At 48.0% G+C, this 19,218-nt stretch overlaps 1 protein-coding gene across 1 annotated transcript in view; it reads right to left on the bottom strand.

Moving 5' to 3' along the window:
- RANBP9 (RAN binding protein 9) overlaps positions 1 to 8,685 on the bottom strand; it is an 89,984-nt gene extending 81,299 nt beyond the window's left edge. The window contains exon 1 of the mRNA XM_042937870.1: positions 8,018 to 8,685. Within this exon, the coding sequence (XP_042793804.1) occupies positions 8,018 to 8,594 (577 nt within the window). The 5' untranslated portion in view covers positions 8,595 to 8,685. The remainder of the gene's footprint in view (positions 1 to 8,017) is intronic.
- Positions 8,686 to 19,218: the final 10,533 nt, after the last annotated feature.

Below are 19,218 nucleotides of genomic sequence, written 5' to 3'. Positions count from 1 at the left end.
TTTGGACTTCAGCCATCCTAACAGCTCGAGTTTGTATGCTCTTCCTTTGTTTGGAAGGGGGGAGGGGGGGCGGGGATTTGAAAAGAGCTAAACCCTGAATCAGATTTTTATTTTTGATCGGACGGCTGTCAAGCGCTTACCTAAGAAGGAAGCCCAAACCCCAGGGCTCCAGGCTGCAGCCTGTGATGCCGGACACAAACGCCAGCAGAAATTTAACCGGGCTTCTGTTTTACTAGGCCGTTATTTTTGTGGGGCTCTGGTTACAAAGTTCCATAGGTTTCAAGTAGTCTGCCTCAGCCCTATTTTTCCCATAAGCCCCGTTACCTTCAGTGCCCAATTTTGTGGAAAACCTAAGGTTTTTCCAGGAACACATTTCTGGCACAGGAGCTGCAATGTCTGTATCTTCCTCTAGGACACAACTCCCTCTGCCCTCCCCTTCCTAAACATTCCTGGTCCACACTCCTCTTCAACATCAAGGGATCAACGGGAACTCCCAACTCCCGTTCCCTGAGCCCTGCTCCCCCGGCTGCGCTCCGCTCCGCCCCATCTCTCCTCTTCCGGGACGGGCTACGTGGTAATCACTCAAAAGCTCTCAAATATCCTTGATCTCTCTCCCACGCCTATCCTTCCGCCACACGCAACCAGCAAAACCACAGCCTTAGATCAATATTATAATCCACTTCCCTCCTCCTGCCGGGGGCAGTTGGCCTCTACCAAGTCAAGTCCAACAACCTCGCACACAGCCACCACTATGAAGGAAGGACGTCGGCTGGGCTCTCCCACTGCTGTCTACGGTGTACTGAGAAAGCTTTAGTTGGCCTGTGCCCCCTTCCCCTCGATGGCCGGTCCACATTCTCATCACCCACTTTAAGGTCACCACCCACTTTACCGATGCGAGCAAACCGCCTCGCCTCCTTTATCGTACACTGGGACTCCGCTAAGTGCACGGTCATGTTCTCGTCCCCACTCTCCTATTACAAACTGGTCGTCGTCCACAGCAATCCTCACCTCTCCCCCGATCGGGGGAGTCTCAGGGGAGTGGGATGTCCTCTCTTCTTCGGGACTGCGCTGTGCTCCGGAACCGCCCTCCTCCCCGCAGGCCAGCGGCTCAGCCTCCCAAGCTCTTCTTCCCCCTTCCCCTCGTCACTCTCCTTCCTCTCAATCTGTAAGGGCGGTGTCCCCAGAATCCCCCGTGCTTCGGGGCCACATCATGGTCAGTAATGCACTGGGGTTGGCAGTAAGTATAATGAACTTTTTTGTTTTTTTAAGGTAATAAAAGCAAGTACCGTTGACAGGAACTTTGTCAAAAGGTCCATTAAATTTGGACATAACATTTACTGGGAGTCCGTACATTCGACTAACACCACGCTCTCATCCAACTTCACGTCACTTCAGTTTTACCCACACCGCCAAGCAAAAACGAGACTTACTTGGAAATGATACAACAGTCTCGAACACAGTACCTTCCAATGGAGCGTTCGGGGATCATTTTGACTATGTGGATTTTCATCTTCTGTGCTGCTGTTAGACGCTAATCACCAGGCGCGATGTAACCACCGTCCACCATTTAAACAACAACGACAAAAAACCCTGCCTTAACCTCCATCCTCCTCCAGGTTTCTTCACTTATTTTCTCAAGAGTAGTCTATATTCACTCTCCCCTCTGCTTGGTCCCTACTATTTACTCTGATCTTCACCCCCCAACGCCAAATTCAAACTGCTCTCCTCAGGTCGCAATGATCTAGTTTCCAAATCCAGTGGAAAACTCTGCCTGTCTCACTGAGCCGATCTGTTGCACTTGACACTTGAGGTCGCTTCCTCATTTCCCATAGTCCTCTGCTCAGCTTCCGGGACACCACACTCTGCCCTGTTCAGGTACCTCCCACCTATTCCTTCTTGGACCCCACCCGGGCTTTTAATGTTGGTGTCGCTCAGGGTTCCATCTTTAGCCCACTGTTTTCACTGTATCTACTCCCTCTCTGGGTTTCAGCCACCACCTAGACGTGACTCCCAGATCGGTCACGACCTAGACCTCTCTCCCAAGCTCAGTCAGTTACCGTGTGTGCCCACCCTTCCTAGGAGAAAGGGCCTCAGACACCATCCCTACTGCAGGTGGGGCCCCGACTCTCCTTATGCCCGGAGGGTGTTCTGTATTTCATCAGTACCCTCTCGCCTCTACAGCTGACTCAACACAGGTCAGCACCTGACGTGAAGGCCACCCATTCACACCACAGCTCGCAACGAAAAGCTGCGCCCAACTAAGAATGATGGCAATTAGCTAAGCCAATCCGCTAAGTCCCTCAGGAATCTGAAATAGGAAGGAAAGGATAAACCAGTCAGCAGGGAAAAGAGAAGAGAACAACCAGAGACCAGAAACTGTAGCTGAGTCTCTTTGGCACTGGAATGAAACGAAAAGTCATGAACTTAAGATCTGTTCCTGCTCTTTCTGTGGTGTCTCTGGGTTCTGCTGGTCGCCATGAAGTCAGATCATATGACTAAGATTCCCAGTCCTCCTTATCTCCAAATACACCGTAATACTTCCTCGCAATCGTTATTTGATTCCTGGTTCTCTGCAAGAACCTAACAGAGCTAGAAACCCAAGTGTCACCCTTGATTTCTGTCTCCATCATTCCATCACTTTCTATTAGTGTTACTCTAAAACATATCACCAATCTGGTTTTCCTCCATCCCACCACTGACCAAGTTCTAGGCCTTTCTTATGGTCTGCCTGCCGAACAATCATCTAAATGAATTTGCTCTTCTCAGCCCTGTACTCCTTAAATCTATCTTCCAACTGGTTGTATCACAAAAATGAAACTATGAGCCAGTCACTTCCTAGTTAAAGTCCTTTGAAGGGCACCTTGGGGCGCCTGGGTGGCTCAGTCGGTTAAGCGTCCGACTTCAGCTCGGGTCATGATCTCACGGTTCATGAGTTCGAGCCCCGCGTCGGGCTCTGTGCTGACAGCTCGGAGCCTGGAGTCTGCTTCGGATTCTGTGTCTCCCTCTCTCTCTGCCCCTCCCGTGCTCACGCTCTCTCTGTCTCAAAAAAAAAAAAAATTAAAAAAATAAATAAATAAAGTCCTTTGAAGGGCACCTGGGTGGCTCAGTCAGGTAAAGGTCTGACTTCAGCCCAGATCCGGATCTCACAGTTCGTGTGTTTGAGCCCTGCATCAGGCTCTGTGCTGACAGCTCGGGGCCTGGAGCCTGCTTCGGGTTCTGGGTCTCCCTCCCTGCCCCTCCGCCACACTTTCATTTTCTCTCTTTCTTTCTCTCTCTCTCTCAAAGATATTAAAAGAAAAAATTAAAAAAAAAAATCCTTTGAAGATTCCTCATGTCCTAGAGAAGAAGATCTAAGCTTGGTAAAATATTCCAAAGGCCTCTCATGATCTTTTCCCAGCTGCTACTTGTCACACACTCTTAAATTCCAACAAAGCAAACCTGCTGGTCAATCCGAACGTACAGGATAACTCTCTCCTCTGTGCTCTTAGTTATGCATTTTCACTCCTAAGGCCCCTTCTCCTATTTCCTCATCTTTCCAGACTGACCACTGGCCTCATCCCTCCCAAAAGCTGTCCCTGACTCACCAACTTTATCACTTCCAGTATCAGCCAGGGGTCGATGCCCCTCCACTCTTCCACAGGACTCTAACACTTCCCTTACTACCCTTGAGTGTTTTACACGTGCTTTCAAAGACATTATCTTATCACCTTGGAGCGCCTAGAACTTGGTACAAAGTAAACATTCACTTAAAAGCTTGTTGGTTGGGCATCCTACTTCGGCTCAGGTCATGATCTCACAGTGTGAGTTCGAGCCCTGTGTCGGGCTCTGTGCTGACCATTCAGAGCCTGGAGCCTGCTTCGGATTCTGTGTCTCCCTCTCTCTCTGCCCCTCACCTGCTTGTGCTCTGTCTCTCTCTGTCTCTCAATAATAAATAATGTTAAAAAAAATTTTTTTAATAAATAAATAAAAGCTTGTTGAATAAATGAATGAACAGAGAGCAGGGCATAAACACAAACTGTCTAGCAGAATATCTGCACCATAGGAACTGCTCAATGAATGCCATTACTACTACTTTTCTATGAGTGTGATTATTAGGTTCACTTAATTGTTGTAGTTATAAACTACCATCTTTAAAAAATTGTTTTAATGTTTATTTTTGAGAGAGAGAGAGAGAGAGAGAGCGAGCAGGGGAGGAGCAGAGAGAGAGGAAGACACAGAATCTGAAGCAGGCTCCAGGCTACGAGCTGTCAGCACAGAGCCCGACGTGGGGCTCGAACTCATGAACCGTGAGATCATGACCTGAGCCGAAGTCGGACGCTTAACTGACTGAGACACCCAAGCGCCCCTCAACTACCATTTTTAAAGCTCAGTTTCCCTAATACTGGCAAAGAGATCCCTGGGAAAAGCTCAGCTTGGTTTTTAAATTCTTTGATATTAGGGAACATTTTTCTATCATCCCCATAAGTCCTGAAAGACATTCGTATTGGTAGGCAAGCAAATATCATAAAGATATTTCTTCAACCTGAAGAAGCGCAAAAGAATTCAGTGAGTAATTAAATTTCAGAAGTGTCAAAGGCCTGATGACCAGGGATACTGAGAGGGATGGGAGTGAGGCACACCAGAAAGTCAAGCTATTTCATTAGATGCTGTTAATAATGCCTCAATCAAAAAGAGCAATTCACTAGTTCATAGCTACTTATCATTTCCAACTTTCACTTATCCTGCGTTTCTTCTAAGCTGCCATAAATTGCTATAATCAAAGCATCTGGACTTTTCCAAGGCATTAGTGTGTTCCAGACCACGTTTTTTTTTTTTTCCCTAGAGGAAGTACTTTTAACGTCAACTAGTCCTCAAAAAGTTCTAAATGTGATCACTGGATTATATCCACTAGAGATAACTAAAACTCATACAAATTGAAAGAGGCAATACTGGAGGGTTGGAAAGAGCACTAAATTTAGAGCTGGTGAAAACTAGTTTCCAGGCCTGGCTTACTTGTGACTGGGAACACCTAGCCTCCAGGTGCTGCCACTCGCTCATATCTGAAATTGAGAATTCCACTACCTTGTCCAAGTCCACTAAGACACTTGTGTGTATTAAAAAGCTTTGTAAAGTATCCAAATGGGATAACTTCACAAATATAAAAATGCAATCTGTAACTGAAGCATTTAGGACTAATTGAATCCAATTGTCATATGCATTAAAATGCTTTAAGTTGGAATAAAGTTCTCATTATAACGGAGTCTAAGCTTGTCACATTCGTACTTATTCAAGGCTGACAAGAGTTTTAAAAATAAAAGGGGCTATGCCTGAGTGTTTCACCAGTTGGTGTGTGACTGCTAAGCAAAGGGTCTTTTTTAAAATTTTACCACACAGTACACACACCCTGCTATTCCACTGCAATCCGATCAACTTTGTCTGCATGTCTGGCATTGTTTAACATGAATCCCTTCAAATCATTTAAGGAACCATATGGCTTCCAAAACAGTAATTCCGACTCAGAAGAATAACATCTTAAAAACTGAGCATGGTTCAGAGCAAAAGAAGCCAACGTATTTCTATTTCAAAGGTAAGAAAAATCCTTATCCTTATAACACCCATCTTTTCAAATTCCATTATATGCAAAAATATTTTATCAACAGTGGTTTTCATGTTAAAAGGGTGCGAAAAATGCTTCGGTCCAAATCAAAGCAGCCCAATGATATGTTAAATAAAACTCACTCTTCCAATTTGGGGACTTCAATATTTTATCCTCCATACCTATGACACTCCCCCTTTGCTCCCTTCCCTTCTTACTGGGACAGAGTTGCCCAGTACTTTGGTGTGGTCCACTCAGAAGGCACACAGAAAAACAACAGGAAAAAAAAAAAAAACAAAAAAACACAAAACCTCACACACATTAAAATAACAAGACAAGAGGAAGAGGCAGTGGGGGGGGTGGGGGAGGGAGAGATTGTGACAAGGGGGAAGGGAGAGACAAAGGGGAGAGAGAGAGAAAAGAAAAAAGATGACAAACAACAAAATCTGTTCTTCCAGAAATAATGCCTTGTGTTTATAAAAGAGTGAAGTTTCCAGAAAGTGAATCTTAGTATTACACAACAAGTAATAAGAGGCCAACAGGAAAAATAATGGGAGACAGCAGTATCATAAATATTCCAAACTCCAACCAATTTCACACAAGCATGCACTTTTCTGTGACCCAAATCATCAATTTTACGTAAAAGGAGTCAGTAAAACTAATCGAGGCATGTTACAGTGCTAAAGAGACTCTAATCAGAAATCCTAGATCTCACGGAAATTCGGAGCTGGAAATTTCCTTACCATCCAGCTCAACTCACTCAACTCTCAGAGGAAGAAACTGAGGCCCTGTCCTGGAACATGCCTAAAATCACAAATGACTGCGGGACTCAAGAAAGGTAGGATTCTTTGTTCAATAATTTTCCATATCGCTTGCCTCTGATTTTATAAGCTAACTATTAACCATCAACCATAAATTTAAGATAAAGTTTTGTCAAGTCTAACAAAAAGCTTTCCGGTAGCCAGATCAGAAGTAAACACTTCACAGCACAGCACAGCTCACAAGAATTAAAACGCAAAATTAAATAGCCTTCACAGAGCATTAACGAAATGTCCTAACTTAAAAAGAAAGCAAAGGTCATTTTCAGCCATTTTAGAATAAGGAACATAATATTTAAAACGGAAAGTACTTCTGTGGATCTATGGAGAAAAAGAAGGAATGTGCAACAAGGCCTATTTTTGTGCGTGATTCTTTCCAGCCAAACCATTTGCTAGATTTCTGCCGCCATTCTCCTTTCTGATCAAACAGTAACTTATTTATCAAGGTTCTTCTCCGATTCTAGTCCTGTGTACTTCAAGAATTTATCCACAAAAACTGTTTATACCCTCTATATCCCCTGTCACTAGGATCTGATGAGGCCCCTTCCTTTGTAGCCAATCAAAACGAGGCTGCTTTGAAATGTAAAAGCTCTTGCTTCAGGTTTGGGGCCTAAAAACTGGATTTGCTTCCAGACAGACATACGTTAGATTTTGTTTTCTCCCGACAAGTAAACTTGACGCATGCTATTCATTTAGACTGCTACGTTTCAAGAATTGTCAGAGCAATTGATAATTTCATATAAAACTGATCTACTTAATGCTTTGTTTTAACAGATAGGTGAGGGAGGAGGGGACAAGCCTAAGGCTGCTGTTGTTTTTTTTTTGTTTTTTTTTTTTAACTGCAGGTGTAAAACGTAAAGCCGTTTTCTTTAAAATGCTATATAACATTTTTAAATATCCGTTTTCAATTAGACTTCATATAATACGAGCACATAAATATAGGGCATTTCCAATCACTAGTGGTAGGTTTCTGCTCCCCTAAGAAAACACCTACTTTTGAGCTTCACCTCTTCCCCTCCCCGTTGCTCTGAGTAAGAAACACTGATGGCAAACTTGGGGCCCTTGCCCTTTTGTCCCCGTAGACAATCTCTGGCCTAATTTTGGACAAAATCCTCCACTGATTACCCCTCCCCCTATATATCCCTGATCTCCCTTAATTAGAAATCATACCTCGGGATCGTGCCTGTCCACCCTCCACCCCCCCACCCCCCCACCCCCACGTAAGAAGAGAACGCCTGACCCCATCACCACCACTTGGAGAACAATGTAACCCAACTCCGGGTCCGTGGATTCCTCCACCCAAGCCCTAAGATTTATCTTCAAGGGAAATCGGAAAGCGAGTTATGTCCTGTCATCCTGGATTCCCTCAAGGTGTCCCACTCCTGGCCTAGGATCACCGGCTCCATTACACCTAGGGACATGCTACTCACCTGCCTTGCCCGACAATCTCGCCCGTTCCCCGCGACCCCGGTCCCACCCTCGCAGCCGCGAACGGGCGGCGAGTCACCTCGGAGGGCCCCGGGCGGGAGGGGGTCGGGGGCGGGTCGAGAGTCGGCTGCGGCGGCGGCAGGACACGTCGGGTCAGCGGCCCCACTCCCACCGCACGACGACACACGCCCAGTACCTTTGTAGTGCACCCGCAGGTTGTTCTGAGAGAGGCCGATGTAGCTGAACTTGTCCTTCGGGCTCCAGGATCGCGGCAGCGGCGTCTCCTGCTCGTCCACCGCCGGGTAGAGGCGCTTCAGCCGCCGCTGCAGCTCCTTCTCCTGCTCGTTCAGGGCCGAGTCCCCGTGCGGGAAGGGGGCCGCGGCGCTGCTGCCCGCCGCCAGGGCTGCGGCCGGGCCGCCTCCGGCCGGGCCGGGGCCCGCGGCGAGGCCCGGGGGCGCGGGGGGCGCGCTGGCGGGGGCGGCCGCCGAGGCGGGCGGCGGGGGCGGCGGCGGCGGCGGCGGGGCCGCGGTGGCGGGGGGCGGCGGCGGCGGCGGCGGGTGGAGGAGCAGGGCGGCCGCCGCGGCCCCCAAGCCGCCGCCGCCGCCCGCGCCGCCGCCGGGCGAGCCGGCCGGAGAGGAGCCGGCGCTGACGGCCGGGGGCGCCGGCAGGACGACTCCGGAGACGGGGGCCACGGCCGCCGGCGGTGGCGGCGGCAGCTGCTGCTGCTGTTGTTGTTGCGGCGGCGGCGGTGGCGGCGGCGGCTGCCCGGACATCCCGGCCGCGACTCAGCCTGCGGCCACCTCCACCTCTTCTCTCCTTCCTCCTCTGCTTCCCGGGGGCGCTGTCGCTGCGGCCGCCGGCACCAGGCGCCCAGTCCGCCCGCCCCGGAAGCAGGCGGCGGGCCGCGCGCCGAGGGAGAGCTCGGCGGTTGGGGGGCTCGGAGACGGGGGAGCGGGCGGCGGGCCGGGGGAGGCCCCGAGAGAACGTTGGCCGGGGCGCGGGCCCGGGACGCGGCGCCGAGGGCGGGGGCGAAGCGTGAGCGCGGGCGCAGAAGGCGCGGTGGCGACCGCCGCGGCCGCTGCTCTCGCGGCTGTTTCCCGGCGGGCGGGCCGGGCCGGCGCGAGACGCTGCGCGCGGGCGGCGCTGGGCGAGGGGGCGGGGACGGAGGCGCGAGGGGCGGGGGGAGCGCGGGCGGCGAGGGGCGGGCTCGCGGGGGTCCCGGCGCGCGGGCCGCGGGAGTGGGAGGCGGGGGGGCGGCGAGGCGCGCGGCGGGGGCGGCGGAGCGCTTCTCCCCGGCGGGGCGCAGGGCTACCGGCGCGGGGTCCCTCTGCCGGTCCCTGCCTCCTCCCACGAGCCCGCCGCCTCCCCCCCCCCTCCGCCCGGGCCCTCCCGGGAGAATCTCCTCCTACTTTACTTCTTTTTGTTGTCGTCGCCCCACCTCCCCCCCCCCCCCCCCCCCCGTAGGGTTCCCGCTGGAGCGGCGGTGCTGCTTCTCGCCCAGGCGAAAGTAATCGAGCCCGGCTGGGGCCGCCGCGAGCCCGGCCCGCGGGCTCCCGGGACGAACGGAGAGGCTCGGGCTCCGGGGGCCCCGCTGGGTCCCCGAGGTGAGCGGTCCCGAGACTGCCCACGGGCTGCCCGGGCTCTGCCGGCCGAGCTTGCCCCGGACGGGGCGAGGGACCCTGTCCGCCGCCTCCCTCTCCGTGAACCTACTTGCTCTTTATTCTGCACGGGACTTAATACCTCAGCGTTTAGCATGTGGGGACTGGAAACCATTTCTGAAGGCAAAGTCTCCCACTTTAAAATAGTGGTCATTTGATTAATTAATTTTATGAGGACTTAAAGTGAACTTGGAGTCGTAGAAGGTGGCACAGGAATACTAATAAAGACTGGCATATCTTCAAAGAGCAGGAACACGAACTATATGAATACAAGATTATAGTGTGGGTTTAGAAAGGGCTTCTAGAGACGTCAAAACATTTTATAGACTCGTTAATTTTCCTAACAGGCCTCTTGGTTAGGTAGCAAAGAATTATGCACATTTTTAAAACAAGGAAATATTCACCGAGGTCAGCAGAGTCAAAACTAGGACTTCCTACTTTGCAATTCCCAATAGAGTGCTTTGCTTGGTCGACTAATTTGGCACAACTTGCCAAGTGTTGCTCTCTGACCCATCCTAGCATTACTATTTTGTTTTCCTGGCTTCCCTTTGTTTGGGTTATCCTTTCCTTAGCTGGCAAAATCGATCTCAACACGTGTAAACGACATGATGTAAATTCTGGTATTTTGTTTGCTTGCAAAGATATTGTGGTGGTAATTGTTTGTCCAAATATGCAAGGAACGAATAGTTTGCTGAATAGAGAAGTATTTATTTTGTCTTGAAGAGGGTAGGTAAATGGTGATTTAATTGAAGGCCCCTAATGTCTGGCCAGAACGAATAAAGTCATTCAAGTCTAATTTCTCCCTCAATTACCCAGACAACTTGATGCCCTCTTGTTCTTTAATAAAAATTTCTGATCATTGTAACCTATTGTTTGATGACTTTTTCCAAGCCAATGCACTTCAAATTACAGGATGTCATTGTATTTAAATTGTTCTAAAACTTTCATTTACATTACAGCAACAACGAGTCCAATGTAAGCCACACTCTATTTAAATGTTGGCTAATCAAGGTAGAATAAATGCACTCCAAGCCACTCAGTAGAAGTAGGACTGCAGGAGCGTGTTTAGCACGTTGGTTTGAATTTTTTTTTTTTTTTTTTAAATGTATCCCGCTGGGCAGCGGAATTGCCAGGAGAAGGAGGCCAACCAATTAGAAACAGACACTCCTTTCTCTTGATTTAGTCAGTGGATATTGGGCCCAATTTCAGACCTCCCTCCAGGCCTCTTGCACGGGCATAGTGTGAAATAAATATATGGCCCCTTAAAAATATGGTTTTGAAGACCTGGAAAAGAGATTATGATGCGCTACATGGGAAATGACTACCCAATAATCATACCTGGACCCAATTGTTACCAAAAAGAGTTGAAGGAAAAAAAAAAAAAAATCACAAGATGTTTCTGTAATGGGTAATTATAATACATGATTAAAAGTAAATTTTAATTATGAAAACATTCGGCTTGTACATAGAGATATACGTGGTAAAAATCCATTAGCCTTGAACTCGTCCACCACGTCTGGCACCTGTTTTCAGCCTTTGCCATGTATTGCAATAATACTGATATGTATCTATCTGCTGACGTTCTTGGTTGCAAACAGTAGGAGCCAGTTCGGCTCTCTTAAGCAGAAAGAATTTACTGGAAAGATATCGGATGGTTCTCAGAATTGACACAAGCCTGAAAACAAAGGCCAAAGGTAGTCAGGCCAGGGCCCCACCACTGGTCACAGCAGCCACCATCAATCAGATGCCACCTCCACTGCCTGGACTCTCATCTCTCTGACCTCCAATCTTCTCATCACTCACTCAAATTTCAAAGTTGGCAAAGCCTAGGTGGCATGATCATGCCAGGGGCTCCCTGTGAGCAGAGATTCCCAGCTTATTCTATGGGTGGGTTATAGAGGGTAGCCCTTGAACGCCTGGAGCCCACAGAGCTGGTGGTCTTTCCTGGCCTTGAGCAGCCTCATGCGTTCATAGAGTACACCTCATATTCATTTTCTTTTTTAAAAAAATTGTTTAAATGTTTATTTTTGAGACAGAGACAGAGTGTGAGCAAGCAAGGGATGGAGAGAGGGAGACGCAGAATCGGAAGCAGGCTCTAGGCTCTGAGCCGTCACGGTGCTCGAACTCACGAGCTGTGAGATCGTGACCTGAGCCAAAGTCGGACGCTCAACCGCCTGAGCCACCCAGGCGCCTCTCGTATTCATGTTCTATGCCTGGCATGACATGAAAAACGTTAGAACACACTGCCCTAGTGGAAAAAGGGCCACTGATGCCCAGAGTTGAGGATTTCCCAGTACTAGAAAAGAGGGTCAGACACTGGCCAGCCAGTTTCAGGAAATATCCATGACAGTATCCTTCTAAGTACTGGAAAATGTGACAGCCAAGTATGCCGAGATCCAGAGTATGGCTTCAGGGTCTGTACTGGTTATCTACTGCTGCTTGGCAAATTACCCACAAAGTTAGCGGCTTAAAGTAACAACATATAACATAGTTTCAGTGGGTCAGGAATCTGGCCCAACTTAACAGAGTCCTCTGCGTGAGAGTCTCTCAGGGGCAGTGAAGGTGTCAGCTGGGCGACCCTCATCCCAAGGCTTGACTGGGAAAGGTTCTACTCCTAAGCTCACCCACCTGGTTGATGGCAGGATTCAGTTCCTTGAGGCCATTGGACTAAAGAGCCTCAGTTCCCTGCTGGCTATTGGCCAGAAGTGGCCCTCAGTAACTTGGCCCATGGGCCTCTCCAATAAAACAGCTTGTGTCATCAAAGTGTGCAAGCCAAGAAAGCAGATAGCAGCGAGACAGAAGTCAGTCTTTTGTAACCTACCTAATCACAGAAGTTCCATCCCATCATTTTCGCCATGATCTATTTTTTCAAAGTAAGTCGCTAAGTACATAAGTCACTCTAGGTCACTAGGTGCAGCCCACATCCAAGGGGAGGGGATGATTCTGGGGGAAGAACAGAGACTTCAGAGTCCAAGGTGAGGTAGACAAAACCTAATATGAGGAGGATTTGTGTGCTGTCTTGGCCAGGCCAGGAAGGGGGTGCTGGCTATGATCGCAAACCCAGAGGTAGGATTCCTGCGGCTGAGGGTTCGGGGTGAAAAGGGTCCGCAAAATCACTTGGAATAACACAAATGCACCATTTCATATTCATGCGTGACTAGAACGGTTACAATTCAGTGTTCATTAATAACACAAATGTGAAAACCCAAAAGTTATTAAATGTAGAGGAAACTACATGTTTTATTAATCGGTTCTAGAAGGATTTGAACAAAAATTGCAATTTTGGCTTAGAGAAGCTGGGCTAAGAAGTTAATCTATTATCAATCTGAGTTCCCTCTTAATTTTTCCTTCTGCTTTTTCTAGTCTCCCGGAGCTCCTCCTTCCTTTGTCAAAACTCACATCTCTTCCCTCCGTGTTGATTTCTGCGTCCCCTCTGTTTCCTGGTAGTGCCACAAAAGCACATGCAAGGTGGCGTATCAGCAGGGAGCAAAACTTGCTGTCAAGCTCTGATCTGGAACTTGCTTCCTCTGCACCGTCTCCCTCAGTGCTATTGAGTGGGGGCGATCAGGTTCTTGATGGAATCATAAAATGAGAAGCCTGCCCCAGAATTTCCCTGAGGTCCAGACAATGCACCTGTGAGCCTAGGAAAAGCCTATTGGATGCTAGATCATGCGGGCAGCCCAAGGCATGCTGGTTTGGTCCGTTTGGGCTCCTAGAATAAAATACCACAGACCAGGTGGCCTATAAACACCCAACGTCTACTGATCACAGTTCTGGAGACGGGGAAGTCCAAGATCAAAGCACCTGAAGATTTAGTGTCTGGCCACTGTCCTCTTCCTGGTTCATAGACGGCTATCTTCTCTGTGCGTCCTCACCTGGCCGAAAGGGCTAGGGAGTGCTCTGGGATCTTTTTTATAAGGGCACCCGCTCCCATTCACGTGGGCTCCACCCTCGTGACATAATGATGTCCCAAATGCCCCACCTCCAAATTCCATCACATTGGGGGTTTAAATCTCAACATCTGGAGTTTGGCAAATAGTTAGGAGGGAAGAGACAGGTGAAAGGAAGACAAAAGACAAAAACAGAAAAAATAGGCGAGAAAAAGGAAAGAAAGAAAGAAAGAAAGAAAGAAAGAAAGAAAGAAAGAAAGAAAGAAAGATGGGTCCTCAAAGGGCAATGGTAGATAGTTCCCCAAAGTGCCAAACATCCCTGAGGTCTATAACTTGCCTACAACTGTGGGTTAGCCCCCTATCTTCCTGGGATATGGGCTGCATTGCAGCCATCATTTATTGGGTATCTATTACATACAATACACAGCGCTAAGCAGCACATGGGCATTTCTAGCAAAGGAGAGGGGAGGTGTGGGGGAGAAATCTTAAAGTCCTTGACTTCGAGGAGTTTGTCGTTGTGTGCGAAAGAACATTGCTTTTACATAACCAATTTTTCAGGTTGAGTAGGAAAAGTGCTGTAATAGAGACGGAAAGCACTATGGCTATTTTTCTAATATCCCAGGAAAAGTAATTCTCCAGCCAACCCATTGTTGTCAGTAAAATGAATTAATTCTTCGATCCAAGTTTCTTTGTACCTAGGTTACCACACAGACATAATTAATGCACATATTTTTTTTTTATTGTAACGGCCCTCAAAGAAGGTGCAAGGTGTAATTTGCAATCTAAATACAAGAAGAAAGTAATTTAGTGAGGCAATTTATTTTGCAATTCACTGTTTCCTTCATCACGGCTGCATATCACTTTATGCTCAGTAATTAATTTCTTAAACTTTTTTGTTTGTTTTCCTGAAGTGCCTTTAATGATATGCAAGGAAAAATATGCCAGGCAATATGTGAGGCTTTTTAAAATCATAATATTTCAAAGATGTCAGAACATCTGTATTTTCTCAAAAGATTTTTTTTTTAATGTTGTATTTATTTTTTGAGAGAGAGAGAGAGCACAAGCAGGGGAGGGGCAGAGAGACAGGGGGAGACAGAGGATCCAAAGTAAGCTCTGCACTGACAGGCTGATGGCAGAGACCCAGTGTGGGGCTCGAACTCAGGAACCATGAGATCATGGCCCGAGCCAAAGTCAGACACTCAACCTACCGAGCCACCCAGGCACCCCTAAGGGTTTTATTTTTAAGTAATCTCTACACCCATTGTGGGGCTCGAGCTTACAACCCTGAGATCAAGAGTCGCACGCTCTACCAACTGAGCCAACCAGGAGCCCCCTTTTTCCTTTTTCGTTTTTTAAAATATTTTATAGAACATCTGTATTTTAAGAAGCAGCATAAACGGTTTCAAATACTTCTTTAGTAGTTTTCTGCCTCAGCTGAAATCAGTTTACTTTACAAATATTTAACTTATATAAACAGATAGCAGTTATTTAAAGGAGTGGCCTTAGCTGGGAATTACTGGCCTGTCTCCTGCTGTCACCAACTGTCTCAGCCCCTGACATGTGCTTTGTGCCACTATCCGAAAATTTCCCATAGACAATTGATCTTCAGCATTTTTTTAAATGCTTGGTTTTTTGTTTTTTGGGGTTTTTTTTTTTGTTTGTTTTTTTGAGAGAGAGAGAGACAGAGAAACAGAGTGTGAGCAGGGGAGGGGCAGAGAGAGGGAGACGCAGAATCCGAAGCAGGCTCCAGGCTACTAGCTGTCAACACAGAGCCCGACGCGGGGCTCGAACCCACAAACTGTGAGATCATGACCTGAGCCGAAGTCAGACGCTTCACCGACTGAACCACCCAGGCGCACCATGACCTTCAGCATTCTTAAAAGATCAAAGACCTTTCTAAATCCTTACACTCCAAATCCCACCGTAGCATAGCATGCCACCCTATAAAACACACTAAGCATAATGAGAATCATCGACAAGGTTAGAGCACAGAAAAGCTGCACTAACATGTGGGCGTTGGGTGACTACTCAATGACCAGGTTCCTATTTCCATGTAGTGCTCTCACCTCATCGCACATGTGATGCAATCTGTGCTCGGGCAAAATTATGAACCTGGATTTCGTCAAGAGTCTTCCGGGCTGCCTCTAAAGAGGCGAGACTGTGGGCGTTCAGAGTTGAGTACGGTGCGTAAGTGCTGCCCTGGTTGGATTCCTCAACGGTGCACGGCCCTCTCTATCTTGGTGCGGCTGTGCACACACATACACACACACTGTAGTTGACCCCAACATAGCACCCCGAAAGATGTCCATCTGTGAACCTGTGAACCTGACCTTATTTGGAAAGAGGCTCTTTGCCGATATGATTAAGGAGGTAATGAAGTAATGCCTGGATTATTATGGAGGGCCCTAAATCCAATGGCAAATGTCCTTGTGAGAGAGGCAGAGGGAGATTTCGGACAGACCCATGAGGAGAAGACGCACACAGTCAGAAGGCCATGTGAAGACAGAGGAGGGGAAAGGGAACGCCAACATCCACCAGGCAAAGCCTGGATCTTCCCTTACAGAGATGGACAGAGTACAGCCCTGTCCGTGCCTTGATCTCTGGACTTCTGGCCTCCAGAATTATAAAAGAATAAACTCTGGGTTGTTTTTTTTTTTTTTAATTTTTATTTATTCTGCGAGACAGAGAGAGAGAGACAGCACAAATAGGGGAGGGGCAGAGAGAGAGGGAGAGAGAACCCCAAGCAGACTCCGTGCTGCCCCCGTAGAGCCCCACGCGGGACTCGAACTCACGAACTGTGAGATCCTGACCTGAGCCGAGATCAAGAGTCAGACACTTAACCAACTGAGACACCCAGGCGCCCCATAAACTTCTTTTGCTTTAAGACGCCAAGTTTGTAGTCATTTGTTACGGCAGCCTAGGAAACTCACGCACACATATACTTCAAACTTATTAGGTTCTGGGGGGAAAAGTTGTACGAAGTCGTTAAGAAGATTAAGTATACCGGGTGCTGTGGAAGCCAGAGTGATCCATGAACACATTTCCCCCATCAAAATTGCAGTGCTTTTTACTGGAATGTACTTTGCCATACGATCCAGAGCTCACGTGTCATGTTAATTGTCTATCTCCAGAAGGCAAATCTAAGCTCACTACTTGTCTTCATAATTTTATAGCTTAGCCTCATTTCTCTCTCTCTCTGTCTCTCTCCTCTCTCTCCGGGTTCTGAGTTCCAGTAAAGGAAGGGGTTATAAGCACTTTGGTTTGATGGAAAAGTAATTTTATGACTGGGGTATGAACTGAAATGGCTCTTCCATGGGTCAGAAGCATAAATGCCGTAAAACTGCCTTAAGGACACTATTAGAGGGTCACCTTGGCTGCCCCAGCTCAGAGCTGTTACTTTTTAACCATAAGATGCCTATAATGTCATGTGTATCATGCTTTAACAACTCTTGAAAAATTTGACCCCATAAGGATAACTTTGTAGGACAGGTCAGTTGTCCTATTTCACGTTTCCTAGAAGCTGAACCCGAGATGGGGTTTCTTTGTTTTTTATTTATTTTTTTAATCCCAGTATAATTAACATACAGTGTTCTATTAGTTCAGGTGTATGTGCAATGTAGTGATTCAACGATTCTATATATTACTCACTGCTCATCATGATAAGTGTATTCTTTTTTTTTAATTTTTTTTTTTAACATTTATGCATTGTTGAGAGACAGAGAGCGAGCAGGGGAGGGGCAGAGAGAGAGGGAGACACAGAATCCGAAGCAGACTCCAGGCTCTGAGCCGTCAGCACAGAGCCCGATGTGGGGCTCGAACTCACGAACTGTGGGATCATGACCTGAGCTGAAGTCAGATGCCCAACCGACCGAGCCACCCAGGCGCCCCATGATAAGTGTATTCTTAATCCCCTTTATTTCACCGATGGTCCCCCCACCTCCCCTCTGGTAACCACCAGTCTGTTCTTTATATCTAAGAGTCTATTCTTATGTTAGTCTCTTTTTCCTTTGTTCGTTGAGATGGGATTTCCGGTGCATGTGGTTTTTGAGACAGTGCTCTCAAGTGACATCTGTAAGAGAATAAGGGGAGCAGGAGAGGGCAGGGGAAGAAGCCAGGCAAAGATGAGTGTCCAGCGAAGTCTGGCTTCTGCCTGACCCCACGGGGAGCTCTGAAGTGTGTGCGATGCTGTAGGATTGCCCCATCTCGGGCAAGAGTCCAGGACTTTTATAACTTGTATTCAGCCCTCATTAGCTGACCACCTCCCTCCCTGGGGGAGCATAACATCCTGGCATCTCTGGGCTACGAGACCCCCCTCAGGCAAGGGCAGTTCTCTGGAGAAGGATATAGTGTGAACCACTGGCAGCTGGTGCTCCCAGCAGCCTGAGATGGGTGAGCCGGCTGGTGACGGATACTGGTCAAGGTAGTAATCGCATTTAGGGATGTGTGTGCTCTGCTCCAAACTACATTTCTAATCACACGACTGATTATTTCTTTTTTCTTTTTAATGTTTATTTTATTTTTGCAACAGAGAGAGACAGAGCATGAGCAGGGGAGGGACAGAGAGAGAGGGAGACACAGAATCGGAAGCAGGCTCCAGGCTCCGAGCTGTCAGCACAGAGCCCGACATGGGGCTCGAACCCATGAACCGTGACATTGTGACCTGAGCCGAAGTCAGACACTTAACCTACTGAGCCACCCAGGCACCCCACATTTTTTTAATGTTTATTTATTTATTGAGAGAGAGAGAGAGAGAGAGAGAGAGCGAGCGCATGCATGAGTAGGGAAGGGGCAGAGAGAGAGAGGGAAGGAAAGAATCCCAAGCAGGCTCTGCACTGTCAGTGCAGAGCTCGACACGGGACTCGAACTCACGGACCGTGAGATCATGACCTGGGCCAAAATCAAGAGTCAGACACTTCACCGGCTGAGTCTCCCAGGCGCCCCACGGGTGACCATTGCAACGAATACACCTGCCATAAGAGAACTCGCTGAAAGAAAGCAAACAAACAAGCATGTTTGCATTCCCGAAAGGCTGGAAATTCACGTCTTGCAAATCCTATGAGGAAGACCTCATCAGCAAACACTTTCAACTTTTAGTAGGAATAATCTAGGAAGAGTGTGTTTTGTAGAGAAATCTGTTTTTAGGATGCCTGTGGGAGCAACCGCACAGTTGTGAGTTTGTGCTGCCACGCTCAGTGCTGACCTCACGCCGTGTTTATTTTCGTGGCCTGCATGCCTTTTTCCACTCTCTGTTGGCCACATGAATGTCCGTCTGTGTCCGAGTGGTTTATTTTAGTCTGTAAGGTCCTAGTAGACACAGGTCACATCTATTTTTTGTTCTCTATGTCGCGTGTTGCACAATTTTCTGCTTAATAACTACTTCTTGTTGATGATGCACTGTAGAGATGTGACTGTTTGCTTTGTGATGACGGCAGTGATATTTTACTCAATGACTTACCCAGGCTTTAGCCATATGACTCAGGCACCATCTAAACAGGACGTGCACATCCAGATACCTCCAGGAGCCAGACGGATCATGTAGAAGAGTCACCCAGGTTAGGTTTAAAACCATACGGAGCCGTGGGGACTGTCACAGATGGAGAGTGTGAAGAAATTAGAATCGTAATGTTTGAAACAGTACGTGGGCCAGGCAAAACATCTCTCTGCGGGTCAGATCTGGTTAGTGGGTCACCAGTTAGTGGCCTAAAGGCAACCCTGAGCTCAGAGCCGGACATTCGGGGCCAATTACAGATGTCCTGGATGTGCTCTGCCGTCTCCCATCTGCCTGGTTCACTGAGAAGCCAAAAAGTGTTGTGATTTGCCTCCACCTACCTACCATCGGGTGATTGGGG

Source organism: Panthera leo, chromosome B2 (assembly GCF_018350215.1).
Source record: "Panthera leo isolate Ple1 chromosome B2, P.leo_Ple1_pat1.1, whole genome shotgun sequence".
Taxonomy (NCBI): domain Eukaryota; kingdom Metazoa; phylum Chordata; class Mammalia; order Carnivora; family Felidae; genus Panthera; species Panthera leo.
The sequence above is the reverse complement of the archived record's forward strand: the minus strand, read 5'-3'. Positions and strand labels throughout refer to the sequence as shown.